General features: G+C 36.5%; 1 protein-coding gene across 19 annotated transcripts in view; it reads right to left on the reverse strand.

The window, feature by feature from the left end:
- The window catches only part of NRG1 (neuregulin 1), a 955,286-nt gene that overhangs the window by 24,517 nt on the left and 906,569 nt on the right, over window positions 1-24,200 (reverse strand). For 17 of the 19 annotated variants that reach the window (XM_036458252.2, XM_045588892.1, XM_045588891.1 and 14 more), the window contains one exon: window positions 11,581-11,710. In XM_036458252.2, the coding sequence (XP_036314145.1) occupies window positions 11,581-11,710 (130 nt within the window). Of the gene's footprint in view, window positions 1-11,580; window positions 11,711-24,200 lie in introns of those variants that run through there. The other 2 variants (XM_036458268.2, XM_036458267.2) reach the window with 1 other exon arrangement.

Genomic DNA, 24,200 nt, shown 5'->3' on the forward strand with positions numbered 1-24,200 from the left:
AATGTTATAAGTTAAGTCATCAAACTGCACTGGAAATCAAGCACTTTCACACCCTAATGATTACTGACAAGAAAAATGACATTCCCTGTATTTTTAAACAAATATATTACAAATTAGGTCTCATTTTTAATGTTGAAAGAGAAATAGGCCTAGTTTTATTAGAACAAATTTCATTTAATGCAATTATACCAAATACAAATACATTTTAAACACTTAAACATTAAAACTTCTACGGTAGTACTTCATGTCATTTTGCTTTTGAGATAAAACTATTTGGAAATTGTATAAAATTTAAATTTTATTCACTCACATATATTCACCTGTCAGAATTCTAGAACTGATAAACTATTGTTCTTATAGTGGAACTATTGTTCCTAAATATGGAAGTCCTTTACAACTACTCTTATTGTGTTGTTATTCCAGTAACGAAAGCATTTCAGATTGAATTCATTTTACCCACTATCATGCTCTGATAAGAATAGGCATACCTTAAGCTCTAGTGTTACTAGGACCTTTAAAAGATTCTAAAAAGCAAATATACTTAGAGATGCTCAACACCCATGGCCATGATTATTACTAATAGTTTATCTAAACCATGAACATCATGCAAAGCACCTAATGCAATTGAGTTCTGATAGCAAATGCCTTATAATTTATACACAACCCTTTCTTCTCCAGAGTAACTAAGAGTAAACACTATCTTTTGCATCAAAGAGAAGTGAACAAAACTATTAATTTTTACTAGACAGGGGTGATTTTTAAAATTTGCCTTGAAGTCAAATTAAATGCCAAAAAATGTTATCACGTGATTTGGCACATCTGATTCTCCTACTTCATGAAGAATGGCATGAAAGATAAAATATTGGCAGTTCCAAACTTTCGGCCTTACGTGTACCTGTGTAAACTTAAAGTATAAATGATCATTAACAATAATATCAATAAGCTTAACAAAAAACACTTTGTATTGATTGATAGGGCCCTTTTGAGTCAATTTTATATAAATTAGCTGGTTATTTTTGGTTAGAATATTTTTGCTGCAGAAAACAGAGGAAGATCTACTGAGAAAAATATAGAAATAAAAACTATAACATTTGAGGCTGGGTTACTTCTCAAAAAGACATCACTCTACATGCTTCAGTAAGAATTTCTTCATAGATATAAAAGAAAAATGCATGGGAACCTACTTTCCATATAACATATTTAACATAATTTCCAAAGTATTTGGGGTTTTTATTTGTGTATATGCTTCTGAAACTAGGACTATAAATCCATATATACATACCCTGTAATTAAGCAAGTAATTTCAGAATTAAATATATTCTACAATGATTATTTCATCTTACCTGTTTGCTTTCTTGAAAAAAATCTTAAATTCTAATATTATTCACACAATAATCCACTTTTTTCATACAAAGAACTTGGTATAAGATGTGTGTTTGTATGTCTGTGTGTGTGTGTGGGGGGGGGAGAGAGAAAACGAATTATAACTTTTGAGGTCAGGAATTCACTTTTGAGTCCCTTAGGAGAAGGAATGTGCATTAGAAAATTGTCATGAATGCATCTTAGATGACAGTTTTGAGATCAGAGGGCACAGAACAACTAGGTGAAGGGAATAAAAAGATTCACCCAATCAATTTTATAATGAGTATGAAATTCTATAATGATGTTTTCCAGGAAACTAGCATTATGGGATGGTGCTTTATCTCTATTATAAGATGATACAGAATATTTGGTATATAACACTAGAGCTTAAGGTATGCTGATTCTTTTTGGAATTATCAGCTATGTCTGAGCCAGAACTATGCTTTTACTAATGTTGATCTTCACTCAGATATATTTTCCTAGTGTGAAGCCTTATTATTTTTCAGAGTGTGGTTCATGGACCAAGAGCACCAACATCTTCTGGTTCTTATTGGTGGAAATGCAGAATCCTAGGCCCTAGGCCAGAACTACTGAATAAGAGTTTGTATTTTAACAAGATCCCTGGTAGATCTGCATGTACATTAAAGAGTAAGGTGTCAGGGACCATGACCTTGAAAGATGAAGACTAAGGCTGGCAGCATCCTAGCCCCATCACATCTTGGATTGAGCAGCCAATGGGTTTCACTGGGTCTTAGTTTTTCTCAGTGATAAGATTAAGGGATTTAATTAAGTGATTATCAAAGGTTTCTTTTACCATAGCAGAACTGGGAATGGAAGCTCATCCTAGCACATGGAATCACTATGCCAAAACCCCTACGTCATTTCTTTTGTATTCATTACCAGTCAGGAAGGACTCAAGGACTTCTAAAAAAAAAAATCTATTTTGATAGAATAAATTTTCAAGACAACCATGGAGGTAAAACAAACCTCAAGACCTATTCCCAAGCAATTCAGGCGTTCAGCAACAACAGTCATCGTGTAGTTTTTGTGGATACTAAGAGCTGTTGCCAAATCAAATGGAAGGAAGTGGAAACTGATTTTCTGCATAAGCACACTGCAGACGGCATTGATTGTGTAGAAAAAGTATGTGCAAAAATGAAAACTCATCTGCTCTATCTATATGTTCTGAATCAAGTCTATGGGATTACTTCTAAAAGAACAGGGAGACTGTCTGCCTTCTGACTTATTGCTATATTAGCATTATATACTAAGCTTATAATCTATCACTTTCCTTAGAGATAAGAATATCATAAATTTAATCTGATTTGGAACAATATGCTTTGGAATGAGTCTGAGAAAATGCAAAGAACTTTCTTTCTTAGAAGAACCTGGTTGAATAACAATCAACCCTCTACTGTTGCTTCAAAAATACATATATCACACGTTCCATTGATTAGATCAGAAGATGGAAAGACTGATTTTTTTTTACTTGGTATTTTCTCATAATGTGATATGTGATCTTTTTTCTACACTTGTTATTATTGAGATGAAAATTCACAGTTTGTCTAACATTAAGTATCACTTCTTCCAACTGACCCTGGCCTGAAGCTCCTATCTCCCCACTTCCACACCTGGGTATGGTTTTCCTCTCAGGCTCTCCTAGGGGACTGGTCCCCATCTCTTTGCCCTTATCTGTCTGTGTTGTGATTATCTTTTTGTAAGGATAGTGACCACATTTTGATTTTATCTCTAATGCTTATTACAGTGCCTGGCTCATAAAAGGCTCTCATAAAAATATCTGTTAAACTGAACCTACTATAGGATCAGACTGAAGTGTTCAGTAAAAACTGTATCAAAGATAATTTTATATAGTCAACTGATTTGCCAACTACAAGTCAATATTGAACTTTTATTTTTTTAGTTTATGATAGACTCCTAAGTAACTTTTTTATAGGGACTCCCAGCACCCTCCTCACAGACTCTCTCCCCTAAATAGAAATCTTTATCATTGTGTTGGGAATTTGAAAAGACTCTATAACTCTTAAGTCTATTACCTCAAATTTAAACCCTGTCATTGAAATGCCAGTTTACCTAGGGTTTCATAAAACAGAATGATCTAGTAACCAAGACTTCCACACAGCATCAGTAAAATAAAAACTGCCCTTAATGATAAACTTACTATACAGTGAGAATCCTAATATATTATATTTACTATATAATTGACCACAAAATCATGTATTTGGAAAATAATTTTGGTGTATTAATGCATAGTATTTTTATATTCTAATTGAACAAATTACTTCCCATTTCTTGGTGGAATGCTAAATATATTCAAATATATTTACGGAATCCCCAAATTTCTGGTTATTTACGGTTTGCTAAATTTATAAATTATTATAAATGTTTCTTTGGCTTTATAAATGTATGGTCAAGTTATAAATCATCCTTAGGCATCCTTTCTCTTTTTTCCCTTTCTTCTTTCCTTCCTTCCTTCCTTCCTTCCTTCCTTCCTTCCTTCCTCCCTCCCTCCCTCCCTCCCTCCCTCCTTCCTTCCCTCCCTTCCTCCCTCCCTCTTTCCATCTCTCGCTTCCTTCCTTTCTTTCATTAATTTTCATCAGGCCTTCCCTTGATGAGTTAGGAGAAGGGAACAAGGTCCAGGTCTGATATTTCCTCTCTCTCTATTCATCATTTTACAATGATATATTTGGACAATTTTAAATGCCTTGTCTAAAAAGGAAGTGTCCTTATTGTCTTTACCTCAGTACTAGTTTTGGTTATTACTTTCAAATTGTAAAACATCTTAAATGATTTATTTGGTGTCTATATTTAAAAATATCAAGTAATTGAAATACCAACAACTATACATTGAGGAATATCAGTGGGGTTAAGTGTTAGATTTTCAGGCCTTTGCTCTTACTCTGAGCAAACTAGAGTTGGCAGTGTGAACACTAGTTCAAAGAGTTCTTTTGTTTGTCTAGAAGGATTTTATTGCAAACACAGACTTTTATAACCCCTTTGGCTGTTCAGCATTCTGGCTGGACCTCACCCACTCACTGGCTGAGAATCTGTGTTGTAGATTATTCTTTCCCAAATGTACTGTTACTATTAGTCTGCATATTTCCAAGATGACCCTCATTCTGTTATCTGCCTTTAAGGGAAATTCCTAGAAGTTTGTATATGCTTTTCTAATTTGTGTTTTAGTGTGTTTTTTATGACATCATCTGCAAAAGACATTTATTTCCTCAAGGGAATGCCTTCTTCAACATCATTTAAAAATATCAAATATAAAATGTTCCAATAGCATTTGCTTTAGAAACAGCCATATACCTCCCTATCTCCGTTCAGTTAATACATATCATCCCTTTTCTTTTTTTATGATGATCTGGAGACTAATTCTCAATTCATAAGATAAAAGGATACACTTGGTGGCCACACTGGACTCATGGGCAAATACTGAGGGGGGGGGGAATCCCATTTCCCTGACCCTCCAATGTTGTCTTTCAGTGTCTAAGACACAAAATCCCAATAATGAGGATGGCAGTGTTTATGAATTAACCCATCCTTGCTTGAACCCTGTGGTGCCCTTCCCAAAGCTCTGTTTGCACAGCTTGTTCTGAAATGCTCATCTGTACACCAAAACCCCACCATTGTTTATTCTACATGATGTATCTGTAAGTTTGGGGTCAAACAATTCAATGGGATAAAGGATCAATCCACATCCCATACATCTCCACATTGTGCTTGACACAATGACATATTGGCTGCTAATTTGTGGCTGGTTCTTCCTCTCCAGAGAATGCCTTTTCCTGTCTCATCAAAGAAAATTTTGTAAATTCAGGACTTTACCATTTTATCTACTCCACCAGCTGCATTTATTTGAAGAGACACCTAAATATTCACATTTTACTTATATCATTCAAAATACAGTTTTAAAAATTGTGCATTGTATTTTTAAATAGACTATATGTTTCTCAAAGGGAGGGCTGCAGACACTTTTTCTTTCAATCTCTGCTTCTGACTAGTCGAGGTCCCTCATACATTCCCTTAGTTCCCTAAATATATTTCATAGCCCTTGACACATCTATGACTATAATGAAATTATATACTTGAAATTCATTTATTACTAGCCCATAGACTCCATGGGAGCAGAGACCAGCATGGTTTTGTGCATGACTTCGTATTAGGCACCAGCACAGAGCCCGCCTCAGAGAAGGAGCACAGTAACTACACTAGTGCGTAGCTCTCTGGCTGATTTTGGAACAAAGAAAGCAGAGCTATTGAGACTACTTCATCAATGCAACTGATTTTAGACAAACCTACACATAAATTGGTTCCTATAAAAACAAAATGATTTCCTCCACTCAATTAGTGAGTGAAAGTCAAAATGGGCTAATATATAACTAGAAGCACACAGCAGGATTCTAGATTACATGAGGCACACAAAAGAAATGGAAGACTTGGTCTTCTGAAAGCTGTTGATCTTGACCTAAGACACAACAGTCCACCTACTCTCTCTGACAAATGCTTCTGTGTCTGTCAACTGTCACAGCATCTAAAAACAGAAGGGCCATAGGTAAGTGTCACACTCATTCTGAAGAATGAGCTCTTCCAGGGCTGGAGTTAAAGTACAATTAGCAGTCTGTTCTTAAGGACAAGTTCTAACTCAATATATATCCCTTGTATCTAGTCTTCATTTCTCTTTCTACTGCCAAGACGACTGGGCTGCAGGACACAATTATGAATTTGAACCATCTTGTCTCTTTCATTATGCTAATCTAGCTGCTAATAAGTATTATAAATATAATCATCACCATCCATATGATGCCAGGATTTTATAAAACTTTAACTTTAGCTAGTGTTTTTTACTTTCTCTCCCCATTTTACCTAGTCCTCGAATTTCTCTAGACTGTACGGAAATCTCCTAATATCTGCTGTGTTTATGGTGTCCCAGTCCTGTTACAGAAGATGCTATGACTCCCTGTTAGCTATCATAGTGTCCAAAATCCTCTGCCTGGCCTCTGGGGCTCAAGAGCAGGCTCAGAATTTTGTTTTACTTCTCAGAATGGAGCTGCTGGTTTAGATGTGCATGCCGCCAGGTCTCACAGAAACCATTCCTGCAACCTCAGTGCCTGTCTGCTATATAAAAAAGATTCCATAAATACTGGCCATGTTTATAAAGTCTTCTCCAACTTATTCCAACCTTTTCTTTTCCTTCTTTAAATTCTCTTTACCAGATACCGGTTTGGCTCAGTGGATAGAGCGTTGGCTTGGGGACTGAAGGGTCCCGGGTTCGATTCCGGTCAAGGGCATGTACCTTGGTTGCGGGCACATCCCCAGTGGGGGGGGTGCAAAAGGCAGCTGATCGATGACTCTCTCTCATTGATGTTTCTAACTTGCTATCTCTCTCCCTTCCTCTCTGTACAAAATCAATAAAATATATTTTAAAAAAAATTCTTTTTACCATAATCAGCATTGTGCCACTTGTGATGTATTTACTCTAACTGATTCACTATTTTAGCTACCTAATTTTCCTAAACAGACTAAATTCCCTGGGAAAGAGACCATGCTTTGTATTTTCAAAAATGCCTGGCATAGATGTTGCTGTTAATTAATATTTCATTTATTGAGTTTAATTTATTTTAACATTTGCTGTGACTTAAAATCTACAGATATATATGTCATAATTGTCCCCTATAATGATACAATATAGGGATTATACACTGAGTGGCCAGATTATTATGATCTCTGAATGCATATACACAAACACCCCCATATATATATATATATATATATATATATATATATATATATATATATATATGTATATACACACACACACACACACACACTGAATGGCCAGATTATTTTATATATATATATATATGTATATATATATATTATGGCCAGGTGCATGAATTAATGCATGGGTGGGGGGTCCGGCCAACCTGGCCAGGGGGAGAGGACATGGGTGGTTGGCTGGCCTGCCTGCTGGTCAACCTCCTGGTTGAGAGGACAATTTGCATATTAAGCCTTTCATTATATAGGATATACACTGAGTGGCCAGATTATTGTGTGTTCAGAGATCATAATAATTTGGCCACTCAGAGTATATACTATATAGTTTCATAAAAATTAACTAGTATAAAAATCATAAGCTCATGCATGTATGAAGGCACTTCCCATCTTCCCAAGACTTGTGTGTTTTTGTTTTGTTTTGTTTATTTGCATAAAAGGAACATAATGAATAGAGCTTTGCAGGATCTGTCCAATGCAAAGCCATAAAGCTAAAGCTAGCTGGTGGCCCTGCCGAACCAAATAAAAGCTGCTAGTGTAAAATAAGATGAGGAATTGGGGATTAAATATGACAATACAGTCTGTTAAGGCAGGTGTTTATATTTTTCCAATGTCTACAGAGAGAATGTAATACTACCATGTACTTTTTATTATAAGGGAAAAAACCATGCTTTTGCCAGAGTTAGAACTACTTTAGCAGAAATGAATTCATTTAATTTCACTAACTTCCTGGGAAGAAATTTGGAGAACAAATTAGGTCTATGTTATGAGGTAAGATACTGTCCAGGGAGTTGAAGCGAAGGGGCTCACGACTGTTTACCAAAATTGGTAGTAAAAACTCTAGTCTCCTCATGGGGAAGCTGCATCTGTCCATGGGACAACATAATGGGTTTATAAATGTGGTCTGGTATGAAATCATTTCTAGATTTAAAAAAAAAAATCACATCAACATATTCCAAAATAGTTCTCTACTAAAACTGTTTGGAAAAACAGACACATAAGAATGAGGGAGGGGGAGGGGCGGGCAGAGTTGGAGAAAATTTAGGCAATGTCTTATTCAACTGTCTTATTTCTTTGAACCATATGCCTACACAGGGCATCAGAGGGTAAAAGATGAAATATTTATTTTCACAACTTCATATAATAGTCACTATTTTTTCCTCGGGATACATTTTAAATTACTAGAGAGGGAAGAGAAATATAAAAGATGAAAATGACTACTTAAATTCCCAGGGTCCCCAGGGGCAAAGCCAAGTAACCATCAAACCTCCCCTCAGAGAAGAGTTTAACTGTTTTATGGGGAATCCACTGGGGACACCCTGTGCTAACTGGAGAGACAAAAGAGGTTTGCTGTAAAGTCTTTAGCTTCAACGCCCAAGAAGACAACCATGGATTAGGTGACCAGAGAGAGTATTTGGAAACGTCCCTGCCTGTGGTGCTTCTGAGTCATGGCTTCAGGCAGGAGGAAAGCTGATTTTCAATGATGTAGCTCATGCTTCAGCAATGTTTTGCTACAGACAGATGGTCCATATGGAAACTATGATCTGGCTTCACATACAAGACCGTGATGAGCCAAAGCAACATTTTCATGTTTTCTGCTTCTAGTCAAGTGGCCTGGTTTACAATATATTATCCTCAGACATGGTATCTCATGTGTCCTGCTTTTCAATTCTGAGTTGTGATTATTTTCAATGCTATAAAACTTTAAAGACACACTTTTGTTTAACAAAAAGACCTGAAATATTTTGGGTGTTAACTATATTCCAATACTACTTCACTTAAGGGACTGGCTTGCTTTGATGCCTCAGTAAAGACATGGTCCAAAGGAGGCGGGGGTTCTTATCAAAATCATAAGCATCATAAAGTTTCTTCCCAACAAGATCCAGTAATAAGCTTTAACACTTTTTTTGAGACATTCTAATTACAAAAAAAAATAAAAAATCAAATTATTAAGCCAATTTGCTTAGCACTAGCAAACAACATAACTCACTAGACAATGAGTTTGGAGGATATAGAGTATTCAGTTATGGTTTGCTGATTTAATAATTAATAGAGAAGTAACAAGCATTTATTTCTGGATTTTTCTTGATTGGGTTTAAAATTTATAGGTGAAAAACTGTATAGATGAAAAAAATTACAGTTGTTGGCACAATACCAAAGTGGAACACACGAACAATACTTCTGTGATTGCATGTTTTGTATAGCACGTGGGAGGGCTGCAGAATCGCTGAAATTAATATGTGGGAAATAGCTGCACTGGTTCCTTCGAGGTATATGGAAACTATCACATGTACTCACTCCGCTTATAAAACTTTGCAAAGGCTCTGATGAAAAATGATCACGTTTCTTTATTATAATTAAAATATAGTGGTCTCAGATGTTTTTCTAAAGAAGTAAAAATATGAGGCATAGATAATATGAGCACTTTGTTTAAGAAAGAGAACTTAAGGAACTATAATTTAAATGATTTTCAAGGAGATTTATTAAAATATGATTGGATTGTATGCCTGAGATTAGTACAGAATAACAAGATGTCCCCATATAATAAATGGACCTCATATTTTATAGATTATAGTTCTCAGCTTCTGGTATTTTTTAGTTTGATCTTAAAAAACCTTAAAGAAAACTATGAAATTTATGCCTCTTGACTCACTATGATAAGTATAGGGGTGCCATGCTTGAGTTTTATTTACACCAAGTCATCAGAACCAAAGACTAAAACTGACCCATTTTAATTCTTTCCTAGATATATACCTTTGAATATACTGGTGATCAAAAAGTAAAACTCTAAGATTAATTTTAAAACAATAAACGATAATAGTCATGTGAAATAATCCAAACCTGAAATATATTTTTCTACACATTCTTTTATTTTTATCTTGCTTTAAATTTTTGAAAAGACTTTTACCTATTAACTTTATTTTGGCTTATAATTATTACCTATCAAAGAGATGTTTCACAATTGAGGTGATACCTAGTTTTTTATTCACTCTGACAGATGATATTGACTTTTATAACTTATCAGCTATACAACCTACACAACTTGTCTTCTCCTAGAACTGCTTCTACTCTTAAGAAAAGATTTTGAGGGGGAAAAGGCAGTTTTTAGAAGTACCTGTTCATGAGGTTGCACGAGACACTCTGCAGACAACCCATGTCTAGAACAGCACAGGGAACAGCGAAACATTTCTTACAAATGGCATTTTTGTTCGGTGTTATGATTGTAAAATGTGTGTCTTTCAGATGTACTTTATCACTAACAATAAAGGGTTTTTTTGTGTGTGTATGTGTTTTGTTTTGTTTTGTTTTTAGAACTGGCACATAAATATTTGTATACTACTTACATGATGTATGGGATTGTCCTTCTTAATAATGTTGTGTGCTTCCCTCCCACCCCATTTTGCTAAATATTAGCTCTTTAACAAACTCGCTCTTCTTTGTCAACACTTAAGTTACAAGCTAATATTCTGGAGCAGAAGTAAATGTTTATGATGGCATGTTTGTTTGTTTTTTCTCATGTAGGACAATCAGTGCTACTTTAGAACAGTGGGAATCCACTATTGGTCATCATTTTGGTGCAAGAGTAAACAGCCCTGTACAACATGTGGCCTAAATATCAAGAGTTTAATGTAAATGCATAGCACAATTTTTAATGAGAGCTGGTAATATTAACTACAAGGTTTAAATATTTAATGTACTGATAATTTTATTATTTTTTTCTGCCTGTTGAGAGAGAATAACTGTGATACTTCTGAATGGTGCATCAACTCCTTCAGGTGATAGGACAGAGTGCTATTATAAATGTATCTATAAAGAATATAAGGAACTGAAGTGCATAAAAGAACATTCTGCCTTCTTCACAAATGCTGCTATAACACTAAATCCATTTCCAAACACATGCAGTTTTTTTTAAATAATTAGCGAGATCAATCTAAATTCCATTTATAAAAATAGTTATGAAATGGTAAGTTACTGTAAAGTGTAAAAGCTGTGTTTGTAAAAAAAAATCTTCTGTACTTCTGTATCTTTTATTTATCCTATTTGTTTTGCTGGTGATAAACGGGGTTAAAAAAAACAACATTATCTTTCAGCTTAATTCACACATTGGATGGAGAAGTAGGTACCAATAGTTAGAGGCCTCTATGATATTTGTACATCTCTTTTAGGTAACAACGATAAAAACCATGAAGAAAGCAACTTTATAAACATGAAGGCAAAAAAGGAAAAACAATTGTAAAAACAACAACCACAATTCTGAATATAACAGAGATGACAAATGGTGCGAACTTTTGAAAACAAATGAAAAGCATTATCCAATAGGATGCAACAAAATTGGAAAAAGAAGCAACAGTGCAGCATGAGACACGGAGTCATCTGAAAGAAGCAGTGATGGACAAAAGCCACAGAGAGGATTTTTTTCCTTACTTGCACAAGTATCTTGAGGGGTTTGAAAGGTCTTTCACCATGAAGCACTCGCCTCCATTCACACAGAAAGTTTTCTCCTTCTCTGCACATTTTACAAGATGGCTTGTCCCGGTGGTAGATGTAGATGTAGCTGGATGGAAGATAAAGAAGGGGAAAGGTTTAGAGCTACCTGCCCCCTTTCTAGACATCCGTTAATCTTACATTTCTTAAGAGGAAGAGTTCGAAGAAAGTGAAACAGTCTCCACTAAACTCTCAGGCTTAATAAACAACAGCAAAGAAGTAAAATAATTTCTGGGTGTAGATAAACATGACACAATTATAAAAGGGTAACTATTATTAGCTAATTTAATTACAGTAATAGGAAAAGGGCTCAACATTTTCTATAACCAGTATTTTATCTTCTAGAGAAGTTGAAAAAGAGCAGATCTATTGTCTTTAAGTAAAATACATTTTTCAGGAAGGCTCAAAGATAGTGAGTGATATGAAGTCATGTAAGTGCTACTCAATTTAGATCTCAATTTTTAATGGCAACTAATAGATAAAATTATTTATTTTGAAGATTATGTTTTATATGTATTTTGACCATATTTTTTAGATATAATATATAGCAAAAAAATACAAGTTGGCTTATATGATCCTTATGAAAAGTTATATATTAATTGATTATATATATTATCATACACATTGGGGGGCATTATTTTTAAAATTTCCACTCCATTCTAATTTCCAATCAGAAGAATGTTTTTTGAAATGCCCAACTGCCATCATACTTTGGAGGAAATGGAAAGACAGTCTAATATTGTTAAAAATGTAGAGTAAGCACAACAATATTCACCCATTTTGAATCATGAGTAGAAATTAGTCTTAATTATGGTTTTTAATATCCTCATATAAAAAGGTTGATATTCACTCATCAAACTTCACAATGATCTGAAAGTGATACACCCACGGTTTGGTGCATGGATTAAGTGAAGCTGAAGTTCTCAGTCCTGAGGCTCGAAGGACATTTAGTACCAGAATGTCTCCTCACATCACTGGGAACACACGGGCAATACTCAGTCTCAACCCAAAGCAGTCTAATGCACACCATGTGAGTCCAGACAAAAACCAGCACCAATATGTGCAGCCAATGAAGAGTCCAGTTACTCTCGGGGGGGGGGGGGGGGGGGGGGGGGGGAGGAGGGGGGAATCCACCTTTAGACAAAATGCTTTTATTGTCTACTCATCATTCTTTGTGGTTTTTAACCCTTGTCTTCCTTGTTCTTATTTTGTTATCTGCATATGGTATTCAGATGACTGTGTACTTTGATCTAATCTGTCATGTATTACTTTCCATTTTCTTTTGCTTTTCGTTTGCATTTTTTTCACAAGTCCGCATTTTGTTTTGACTTTTAACCCAGTTTCTCCTCTAACCCTACTTATTTTTTTACTCTACCCTATAGAAACCCTGATTAATCAGCCTCTGAATCACTCAAGATCTTTCCTGCCTCTTATTCTCCCATTTTAAAATTAGGCCTGGTTTTGGGCCATCTCGCTGTTCTCAGCATGGCTTTCCAGGCTAAATGCAAAGGACAGCTGAAATGACTTGTACTTAGGAGCTAGATCTGGCCCAAATCCCACCTCCTACTAGTTTGTGTCCTTGAGCAAGTCATTTAACCACCCAGGTGCTCAATTTTCTCATTTAGAAAAGAGGGGCAATGGCTCTCTTACTGAATATTTGTAGAAATTATAAATAAACTGGCACAAAACTGGCATTCAAGGAATAATAGCAGGTATTATTACTGGGCAAGTAGAGAGGGCATTCATTAATCAAATAAAAGCTTGATAATAAAAATTTGGGGATTTCAAAGATGCATGTTATTATTATTTTTAAACATATTTTATTGATTTTGTACGAAGAGGAAGGGAGAGAAACAGAGAGTTAGAAACATCGGTGAGAGAGAGTCATCGATCAGCTGCCTCCTGCACACCCCCCACTGGGGATATGCCCACAACCAAGGTACATGCCCCTGACAGGAATCGAACCCAGGACCCTTCAGTCCCCAAGCTGACGCTCTATCCATTGAACCAAACTGGTCTCAGAAATGTATGTTATTTTTTGAGTTATTAGTTTGGATAATTAAAAATGGCTCAATTTTTGTCTTATTATTGAAACAAAAAGTTCTTTTCAAAATGCATTTCAAGGTATCCTTCACAGGTCTACAAGCCAAGCAAAAGGCACTAGGGAGAGTGAGGAGAAAGGTGATCCTAATATTTGTTATTAGCTATATTTACCATCTTTATCAGGAGGAGGGAATTAAATTGGCGACATTTGGTCTGTAAAATTATAGACAATATGTCTATACATCACACAACACAATTTAACATAATATTATATTTAAATGCCAACAACAGCTTACTTAGGTGCTGTGTGTTAATATTTTCATTCATGGCAATGGCTTTTTGAAAAATATTAGGAGGAAGTTTGCTTCCAGCGTTAAAGGTTTTGCGCTTAAGACCTTCAACTGCTGACAGGATTGTAGGGGATGACAAATTGAGCACGGTATCCTTGCTGCCCCAGATGACAATGCAGAAGGGACCACCTGCCCTGTGCTGTCACCACTCACGTCCCTGCAGAGGAACGTGGAGCCTCAAGTGGACCCCAGCGGTCTGAATCCCTGACAGGTTCTACAGATTACCCCTCACCCACGCTGCACAGTGAACACTGTATCAGGCTCTCTCAGCACAAACCCTGAGGCTTTTGCTAAAATTAACAAAACCAACATCCCCCCAAAGCAGACACTCCATATAAGTTGTAAATTAACAATAAAGATCAGCAGTGATATAAGCAAGAGATAGATGCACCATACCTCTTCCTTGAACTTTCTGATCTTGTGTTATCTATCACAGAGGCAAGATAAATAAATGTGCCCTAATGCTAGAAATAATTCCTATTTTTTAAAGTCTTTTAGAAACATTTCCCCCTGAAATAATTATCCTTTTAATGCTATTCTGCAGCTCCAAGTTATGACACATTCATTGGAACAGTTCAGAGATCATTAGTTGAAACTAGCAATGGGCTCTCTGATAGTAAAGTAATTCCTGAAGACAATGAAGTAGCAAGAAACTCATAGGGTCTCAGACTAATTGTACTTGGCCCTTTAATCTGCTAATAGCAATGAGAACAGAAATGATCACAGAATTGTAAAGCATCAGAGAACTCCCAGATGATGCAAAGGGTGAACTGAGTGGGCACAGCTGTTCTGAACCAACAGACTGACACAGGGGTACAGTGTAATTGTCAGAGGAGCCTGGATGGGATGGTGATATGTGCTCCCTTCACATTTGCCAGTTTTTTTTTTTAATTAATTAATTTATTTAGTTTTTTATTTTCCTTAGTTAAACCAAGTGGACACTCAGTCCTAACAGAACTATTAATTTTGCAGTGATATCTTTTCTCTTTGGCTTACACACGCTATATTGCGAAGTCAGGCCATTTGGCAATTCTGCCAGAAATTAATGAAACAGACAAAGCAGCCCCTTAAACCAAGCTGTGGCAGCCCCATTCTTCCTGGGAGCTTTGGAAGGAATTTATTAGAGGAAGTGAAAGGTTTTGTAGATAGAATGTATCTCAATATATAGAAGAAGATCCTCTTAGCAACTGCATTACAAGGAAGAAAGTATAAATAAATTAGTAACTTGTTGTCAGAGAATGCACTTTGGGGTGTTTCACTCTTGACCTGGATTCTCTTGGCAATTTAGATCAGGACTAAGATTTTGGAGACTAAGATCACAATTTCCAGACTCTCCAAACCCCATGCCCCATATATTCGATCCCTTCCCCCCCCACTTCCTCCCTTCCTCCCTTCCTCCCTTCCTCCTTTCGTTTTCTTTCTTTCTTTCTTTCTTTCTTTCTTTCTTTCTTTCTTTCTTTCTTTCTTTCTTTCTTTCTTTCTTTCTTTCTTTCTTCCTTCCTTCCTTCCTTCCTTCCTTCCTTTCTTCCTTCCTTCCTTCCTTCCTTCCTTCCTTTCTTCCTTCCTTCCTTCCTTCCTTCTTCTTTCCTTTCCTTATTTCCACCATTCTTTAATAATTGCCTATTATGTGCAAGGAAACTAGAGTTACTGAGGTTAAAAATTGTAAAATGAATAATTCTCCTAAAAGTAGATCTTTATAGATAAAATGTAGTGACCAAAACACTGCAGTTAACTGTTTCACCAGTTATTGTTTGTGTGACTCCTGTCCAGCTAACCTGCCTCAGTAATCTCAGTGTAAAACTGAGACATCTCTGGGTGGCTGTGAAGTGTGAGAAAAGTCTTCAGCTATAACACTGCATACAAATATATCATACTGTTACTGTTAGTAGTGGTTGAATAGGGGTCAAAGAGAAGCTAAAACATTTCTGCTCAGGCTCTGAAATTCTATATAATCAAGTATCAAATGTTGTTTGTTAGCGAATTATTGTTCTGTGAAATATGAAGAGAGATGGTCTAATTTGGAAGGGTAACCACTGCATGCTTGTCAGCAGAAATCAATAATCTACTCAATTTAAACTTCATCACAACTGCTTGCCCTAAAACTGCCTTTAAAAATAAATGGAAGAACAATTCATGTTAAAAGAAAAAGAAAACCTAACATCTTAATTATTTTCACCTTTCAAAAATCCACATAATTCCTTAATATTTCTGACTGAACTTGCCAGTTATAGGAATTAAGCTCACTCATAATATTGTGTTATTTCAACAGTTTAAACCAATAAAATATTAAAAAAAAAAAAAACACTATGACATACATAGTATAACTTAACATTGGGGAAATCATCTTTGACTGCATACTTTTAAAAATATATGAACTATTGTAACTGTATGACTAACCTGATGATAAAAGCAGTTATTAAAAGTCTACCTTTTAAAAATATCGTACATAATAAAAATTTACTATGCTAAGTCTGATCCTTTGTTCGGCCATTCAACCAATCAAAGCATAATATGCTAATGACATGCTAAGGCCGCTCAGCTGCTCACTTTGACTTGCACTAACCACCAGGGGGCAGATGCTCCAACTGGTAAGTTCACTTGCTGCCTGGCTGATCATGATTGAGCAAGACAGGCTGGACATGCCCTGGAGCCCCCTCCCTCAGTCCCTCCCTGGCTGGCCAACCTCCCATGTCCCTCCCCAGCCTGATCATGCACTGGTGGGTCCCTTGGCCTGGCCTGTGCCCTCCTGCAATCTGGGACCCCTGGGGGATGTCAGAGAGCCAGTTCCAGCCTAATCCCACAGGCCAGGCCAAGGGATCCCACTGCTGCACAAATCAGTGCACCGAGCCTCTAGTGTGAGTGTGTGTGTGTGTGTGTGTGTGTGTGTGTACATACACACACTGAGTGGCCAGATTATTATTATCTCTGAATGCATAATAATCTGGCCATATATATATATATATATATATATATATATATATATATATATATGAGGCCTGGTGCATGAATTTGTGCATGGGTGGGTCTGCCCAGCCTGGCCAAGGGGAGGAGAATGGGCAGTTGGCTGGCCTGCCTGCTGGTCTGGTCAAACTCCTGGTCGAGGAAGCAATTTGCATATTAGCCTTTTATTATATAGGATATATATTGAGTGGCCAGATTATTATGCAATCAGAGATCATAATAATCTGGCCACTCTGTGTGTGTGTGTGTTTAGTTCATATACATATTCTATATATGAATTATGTATATGAACTAAAAATTAGGACTTAATTAAGTGTTCTTTGTTCTATTGCTAAATATCTTACCTCAAAATCACACAATATTTTCTGTAGAAGGCTAGGCTTTTGCTGCTCAAGGCAGGCTAAAAAAATAATGCTGGAAAGGAAGGCTTACTCTCTTGCTTGTTTTAAGTGGTGTTTTCCTTATCAGTGAAGTAGACAGCAGACAGCAGAGCCATTACACAAATGCAAATTGCTGATAAGAAGTCACTCTATTCTTCTTTGACCATTAGCAGGAATTAGCATGATTGCAGTGTTTAACCCAAGGAGCAATCCCTAGATCCTGTCCTCCCTAAGAGAATGAGTCTTTTATGAGCAGTTTTTAGGACAATTCTTAATGATCTACTTTTAGGACATTAAACTAATTCTGCAGTTTCCTCAATGAAATATAAAAAGTTAACACTTTTTTTTAATGTTCCAATATACAACTGTCATTCACTGCAACATTTCAGGTGGTTGTTTTTAAAACCTTACCTGTGAGATCTTCAATGGCTATGGGTTTAGAAATCTGCATGCTTTCTCACTCTGTGATCTCTCAGTTTAAAAAATCTGAATTTATTTTTGCTTTGAATACAGCTCTTCTGCAATTACATGCTGGATGCTTAGAGCTCCCACTGGCCAGAAAGTGCTTCTGTGGCTCCTGCAAATGAAGCTCTGGAGCAGAAGCCGAGCAGAAACACTGTGCTACCTAATGCAGCTTCTACAGATGCCATGGGAGTGGCACTAGTTTTCCAAAGGGAAGATCTGGAGCCAGAGGCAGAAACTACTCAAGCACTGTCATTCTGGGTTGACATCTTTTTTTCCTGAGTAGTAATTCAATGCTATGCTGAATAGCAAATAGGTACTTGAAAAGGAAAACAGAAGTGACAGGGGAAGATAAAAGAAACCTGTGCTACTTGGAGGTTCTTTGAGCCAATATTGTGATTTAAAGTAGCATACTATAGTCCGGCCTGTGTGGCTCAGTGGTTGAGTATCAATCTATGAACCAGGAGGTCACAGTTCAAGGTTCAATTCTTGGTCAAGGCACATGCCTGGGTTTTAGGCTCAATCCCTAGTAGGGGGCATGCAGGAGGCAGCCAATGGATGATTCTCTCATCATTGATTTTTCTATTTCCCTCTCCCTTCCTCTCTCTGAAATCAATAAAAAATATATTTAAAAAAACCCAAACTATCTCCTTGGTCCTCTACTGAACACTGCTAAAGACATATTAAGAAAAAAAAAAGCCAGGGATAGATCATGATGAGATCATTAATTGAACCAGAACTTTCTAAAGAAGAATTAGGACATCACACTTTATGGAACTAAGGTGGAAGTACTTAGAGGTTTGTAGACTACCTACAAAGTGAGTATTGTCCAAAGAATAAGTTAACACTAAGACCATGAAGATTAAATGGTTTAAACAATAAATTTGGGATTTGGAATAATTTGCACACACACATAATGGGGGACCAGAAAGAAACTTCACAAATTTCATAGTTTATCCCATCTCTCAAAAGAATAATTCTGTGGTCTTTAATAAAGTACCTGTAGCTAAGACTTCACAAAAGTACACAGGAAAGACTGCTTAAGGCCACACAAGAAAATCAGGAAATGCTTGTTTTCTGTTTTATTAAATGATTTGGGGGCTGAAGCTGGTTAATCAGATTGCCTCTTGGTCTCTCTCTCACAGGCTCTCTGGGCACACCCTGACATTATTCTTCCTTCTTCAGCAGAATAAAAAGTGACCTTTGGGAATTTCTCCTCATAAAATGAAATTATAATTTTTGTTATAACACTGATCTCATTTGTAACTAAATAGAAAGCAGAGTCTTAGGTTCCCAGCATTCGCTGAGCAAATGATATGGTACCATTAGATAGTATTATCCTTAGAAAAATAAAATTGTCAAGAAAGGTTATTTTTCCATCATACAAGTTGTTATTCATTTTCTTTCTTTTCTTTTTTCTTTTTTCTGTCCTGACAGCGCATTTCACTCCTGACCCAGTGTAATCGGTGTAGTCTGATGCTTCTGAGAGCAACATCTCAGTGCCATAAATGCCTTGTAGGATGCCATGGCTTTTCTGAAAAAGAGGAAGAGTCTCCTCCCACAGTGGATCACTAATTGGGTAAAGTTACAAGAAAGCTACATTTTGTTCCTTACAAAGGAAATAATCTAAAAGCCAAACTCCAGAACTGCAGTCTTGCTAGACATTTTCTACTAATCACTGACAGTTTTATGGGTCTTAAATTTCCATAGCTGGGAGTAGACAAAGTTTCAAGCTGTCCCTTGAATCTTTTTTCTATCAATATCTATCCTAAAAAATTAAAATTCACCTAACCTGCAAAGCAAGTATTAGCAGTCCATGTGAAGGGCTTAATTTAATATACAGGGTATCTCAAAAGATGTCTATAACTCAATTCTGAAAATAAAATGTATTTTAACAAACACTGCCTTAATAATTATTCAATGTGTGCATGCACATTTTTTGGGGATACCCTATGTTAATAGATCTCCTCAGATTACATGAGAAGGCACACATTCTTTACTGTACTCTGAGTTTTCTACCAGTATTAATTTCGTTGGGAGAAGGTTGTGTCAATGTAGAAAATTTTCACCTTGTCACTTTCCAAATCAGTCAACTGTTCTGAGGACCCAACAGAACAAAGAGGACTGATCAAAGATTGAGTCATTTGGTGAACTCTAATTTAGAAATGGAAGTAGATGAAAGGTCAAAATATAGAAACTCTAAGGCAAATTCATTTCAAAAAAATTTTGTAAAATTGTGGCGTGGCCAAAAATAACAGCCATATGGTCATTTCAATGGATATAGAGTTTAACATTTGATGAGGTTAAAAATCTGTTTCTATAAAACCATCTGTCCAATATTCTTATCCCTAAAATCAAACTTGAATTTAATCAAACATCCAGATACAACTACTAATTTATGGGAAGTGCAAAGGTCAGAAGAACATTAAAAGACACCTTGAAATACAATTGGCAAAAACCCAGATTATACTATTATTCAAAATTGCTCTAACCAATAAGGTAGGAATAAAAATTTGTGGTACAACCATAGGAAACAAGAAGATAAAATAATCTATGATATGATTGAATATCACTAGCAAGAAAGCCCAATGAAGTAAATGGATTATATTCATAATTACAAAAGAAAATGTAAATCAAGTAGGCCTGCCAGGTGTGAATCTAACAACAAATACACAGAATAGGTAATATAGTAAGAAGTGGAATTAGGTCTGTGCTTGGGGGAGGAGAAGGCATTCCATTAAAAGGAGAAGCAAATGAATTTGTGGAGATAGAAAAATGAATGTTCTGTTCCATGAAAGGCAGCAATTATTATATGGATTATAAATACAAAGGTGAAGCTAATGAAACTATACAATAATAATGCATCCATATCAGAGAAGACCTTGGTTGGAATGAATGTCTACCATGGAGAAAGTTAGGTGTTTGGGTAGGTTCATAATTAATGGATTTTAGGGTCTATTCTCTAACCTTTAAAGGGGGAAAAAATGGAGATGAACAGTAAAGAAGCTATTACAAAGATCTAGGTAAGAGAGAAAGATTGCTCAAACTAGCACACTCATTATGGGAAAGGAATAGGGGTCCGTGTAAGAAATAACACAATTTTGTAGATATATTATATACGTTAGAATTAGGTAGGAGCTAAATGCTGGAGCTCATTTGCATTTCACACCTTGCATCCCACCTCTTTCTAAGGCATTCAAACTGCTTAACACAGATTTCCTCATTACTCTCTATGCAGTCTAGGAAACACCCATGGTCGCCAACGAGTGAGGCCCATTCTCAATATTCAATACTCCATTGCATAGTGAAGTGAAAACATCTATGTTACAGCCAAGTCACATGATGGTTTTCTCAGGTAACTATACCACATGCCTGTTGATATAAAGAACCCACTGAGAATAGATAATGCCAAGGTTACACAGATGCTCAAGGCAGGGATGTCCCTAAAATGATTTTAGATAAATAATTAATCTAAACTTTCAATATTTTGCATCAAGAAGCCTCCATCAATGTGTAGGACAATGAGGTCTAGAAAATACAGATCCAATCTCCCCAGTGTCCCAGGTTTGGGCAGGTCTTGATCAGTGGCTCTCTAACACAGGAGCTTGGATATTATTTCTTAGACTGTCACCTCTGCATCTTTAAAACACCAGATTGCCTTCTGCTACATACCATTAGCTGAATTACTACAATTCTAGCTTTGTGTGATGGTCTTGAACATAAATAGCCAGATTCTGTTTCCATAAGCACAACATTTTCCTCGCTGAGGTGAAAGGTTACTGCATATAAAGGAATGAAGCAGTAAAAGCATGTTCAAACATATGAATCTTGCTCTGCAACACTTGGCTAATTTCAGTCCGCATATTTTCCCAGAAGTCCCAGGAGTTCTCTTTTCCCAGGTTCGTGATCAGAATAGCAAAACGGCCCTCATCGTAACGTGATGTGTTATTAAATGTGTATCTGCAGGTTTCAGGTTCCCAGCACAAATTCTAGTAACCAAGTAACACATGGAAATCCAACTTTTTTTTCCTAATACACTTATTGTCATTTACACATAACCAGTCTGAGCAGGAATAAAACAAGGTTTTGGAGAAACACATCATTTTAAATGCTTCATCTCAAGAAAAATTTGCCCTGCCCCAAAAGGACTAAGCTGGACTCATAATATTTAGTTCATAACAGGTTTTGATTCTCTAAAGAGCATATACATTTTAGAGATGGAGGCAGTGGAGGAGGTAATATTATAAGCAAACCCCGTGCCTTCATAGGCAGTGGGCCAAAATGATAAATTAGCCTCAACTACATTATGCATAAAGCTTTCCTTAAGCCTTTGTTTTTAGTCGTTGTTTTGAATTTCTGGGCCTCTATATTTCTACCTAACAGGCACCTGTTTTTCTACTGTTGGCATTAAAACGTACTATTCAATGGAAACAGACAGGTGAGCACTTTGAACTCTTTTTTATAAAATACACAATATTTTTTAAAAACTAGAGCCATGTGCTCAGCATCTTACTCTCATCATCTGGCCTGGCTGTTTCATGTCTATACATCATTCATTTGTTGGAAGAACTCAATAGAAATCACCCTGCTTATACTTAAAACTGAAAAAGGCCATGTTGAATCACATCCTTAAAAAAATGTCAAGGTCAGGGTCTTGCCTGGCTATTTTCCTGAGCTGCCAGAAGCAGGGAATGTGAAGAAGGTCCACGCATAAGCTCTTAGTTAGAATTTATTAGTTTCATTTCTGGTGGCGATATATCTATCTGTGTATATGGACTAATAAAACACTTCTATCTCCTGGAGCTATCGTAATTCAACATGGCTGAGGTCTTCCCTTTTTAAAACATAAACCATTTTGTAGACACTGCATGTATGTGTTTAGTACAGATCTTGGTTCTCTCCATTCATCACTGGGCTGCTACTTACCCACGGGTTAATGAAGAAAACAAGTTAAAGCGGGGGATTATGGCTGTTCAGCACACCAGCTGAAAGGGAACCATGGCTCTGCAAAGCCACCTAAAAAAATCAAAGCACTGTATCCTAGGCACTTTTCTTAATTAATTCCTCATATTCCCATACAGGACTCAAGTGTCTTCAGTTAAGATTTGTCATTTATTCTAAAGCTTTCAAGACATCCAATACTTTACAACACCTAATGTTACGTCTAGTAAAAAAAAAAAAAAAATGCACTGGTATTCTGCTCAACTAGACATTGCCAACACCTATGGAGAATGTTCCAGGTCAGAAACTGCAGAATCTAAAAGTTCTTTGATGTATCTTATATGCATAGACCATGGACACAGGCAATAATGTATAGTGAAGACCTGGGGGTGTGTGGGTTGGGGCTGGGAGGTGGGGGGGGGGGGGAAGGAGGAGAAAATGGGAGATATATGTAATACTATCAACAATACAAATATTAAAACAATTAAAAAAAAAAAAAGAAACTGCAGAATCCAGTGCCCACCACAATGGGGAGACATGTGCAGTTAGTTAGCTCTTGTACTGAGGGAGAGTTTGCAGATGACAGGCAACTTCTTGTTCTGTTTCTAGGCAGAAAACAAGATCTTCCTTGGCAAGAGTTCTTGTTAAGAAGAAGAAACCAGACCTCTGACCCTAGTCTTTGAAAACGTCTGGTTTATTCATGGCTTTCCCCTTAAGAAATCCTTACTTCTGAAGAATTTTGGAATACAGAACACTTTTGTTGACAGAGTCAGAGATTTTTCTTGATTACACACCTTTTTGGAGTGTTGGACACAATCGTAGGGATGTAACTGTCTTTTCATAGCCAGTAGACACAGGTGGTGACACTTCCTGTTAAGACCCCCCCTAATCTTACATTTTAATGACCGATGTTATATACTAGAAACTCTAATGCCAGTATTTTTCTCAAAATCTTAAGAACTCAGGAAAGTGAGGCATTGTTCTATAGAATCTACACAAGTTTCTGAAATTAAATGGAGTAATAAAAAAAGGATCTTAATTACCAGACAGATGTGGCAAGAATTCAGCAATCCTTCATTGTCCCTCATGCTGTTCTCCAAAGTTTATGAGAGTCTGTTGAATGGCTACATGGATCCCTCACAGCCATTGGACTGTGCATAAGGCATATGCTTGGGGAGCCAACTCCCCACATGCAAGAACTTTTCATACACGTGTGTGTGTGTGCGCGCGCCTGTGTGTTCATGCCTGTGCTAATGCACACATGCATGTGTGCCTTTGACTGTGGGTTACCTTACTTGGGAAAATCAAACTGCACTCTGTAACCCATTGACTGTAAGGCTGCTTTAGTTTTGTCAGTGTCTTTGTTTGTTTGTTTGTTTTTGTAAAAGAAATGAGAGGAACTGAAGGATTCATTGGTAAGTAA

This window comes from Pipistrellus kuhlii, unplaced genomic scaffold, assembly GCF_014108245.1.
Source record: "Pipistrellus kuhlii isolate mPipKuh1 unplaced genomic scaffold, mPipKuh1.p scaffold_m20_p_3, whole genome shotgun sequence".
NCBI classification, from domain to species: domain Eukaryota; kingdom Metazoa; phylum Chordata; class Mammalia; order Chiroptera; family Vespertilionidae; genus Pipistrellus; species Pipistrellus kuhlii.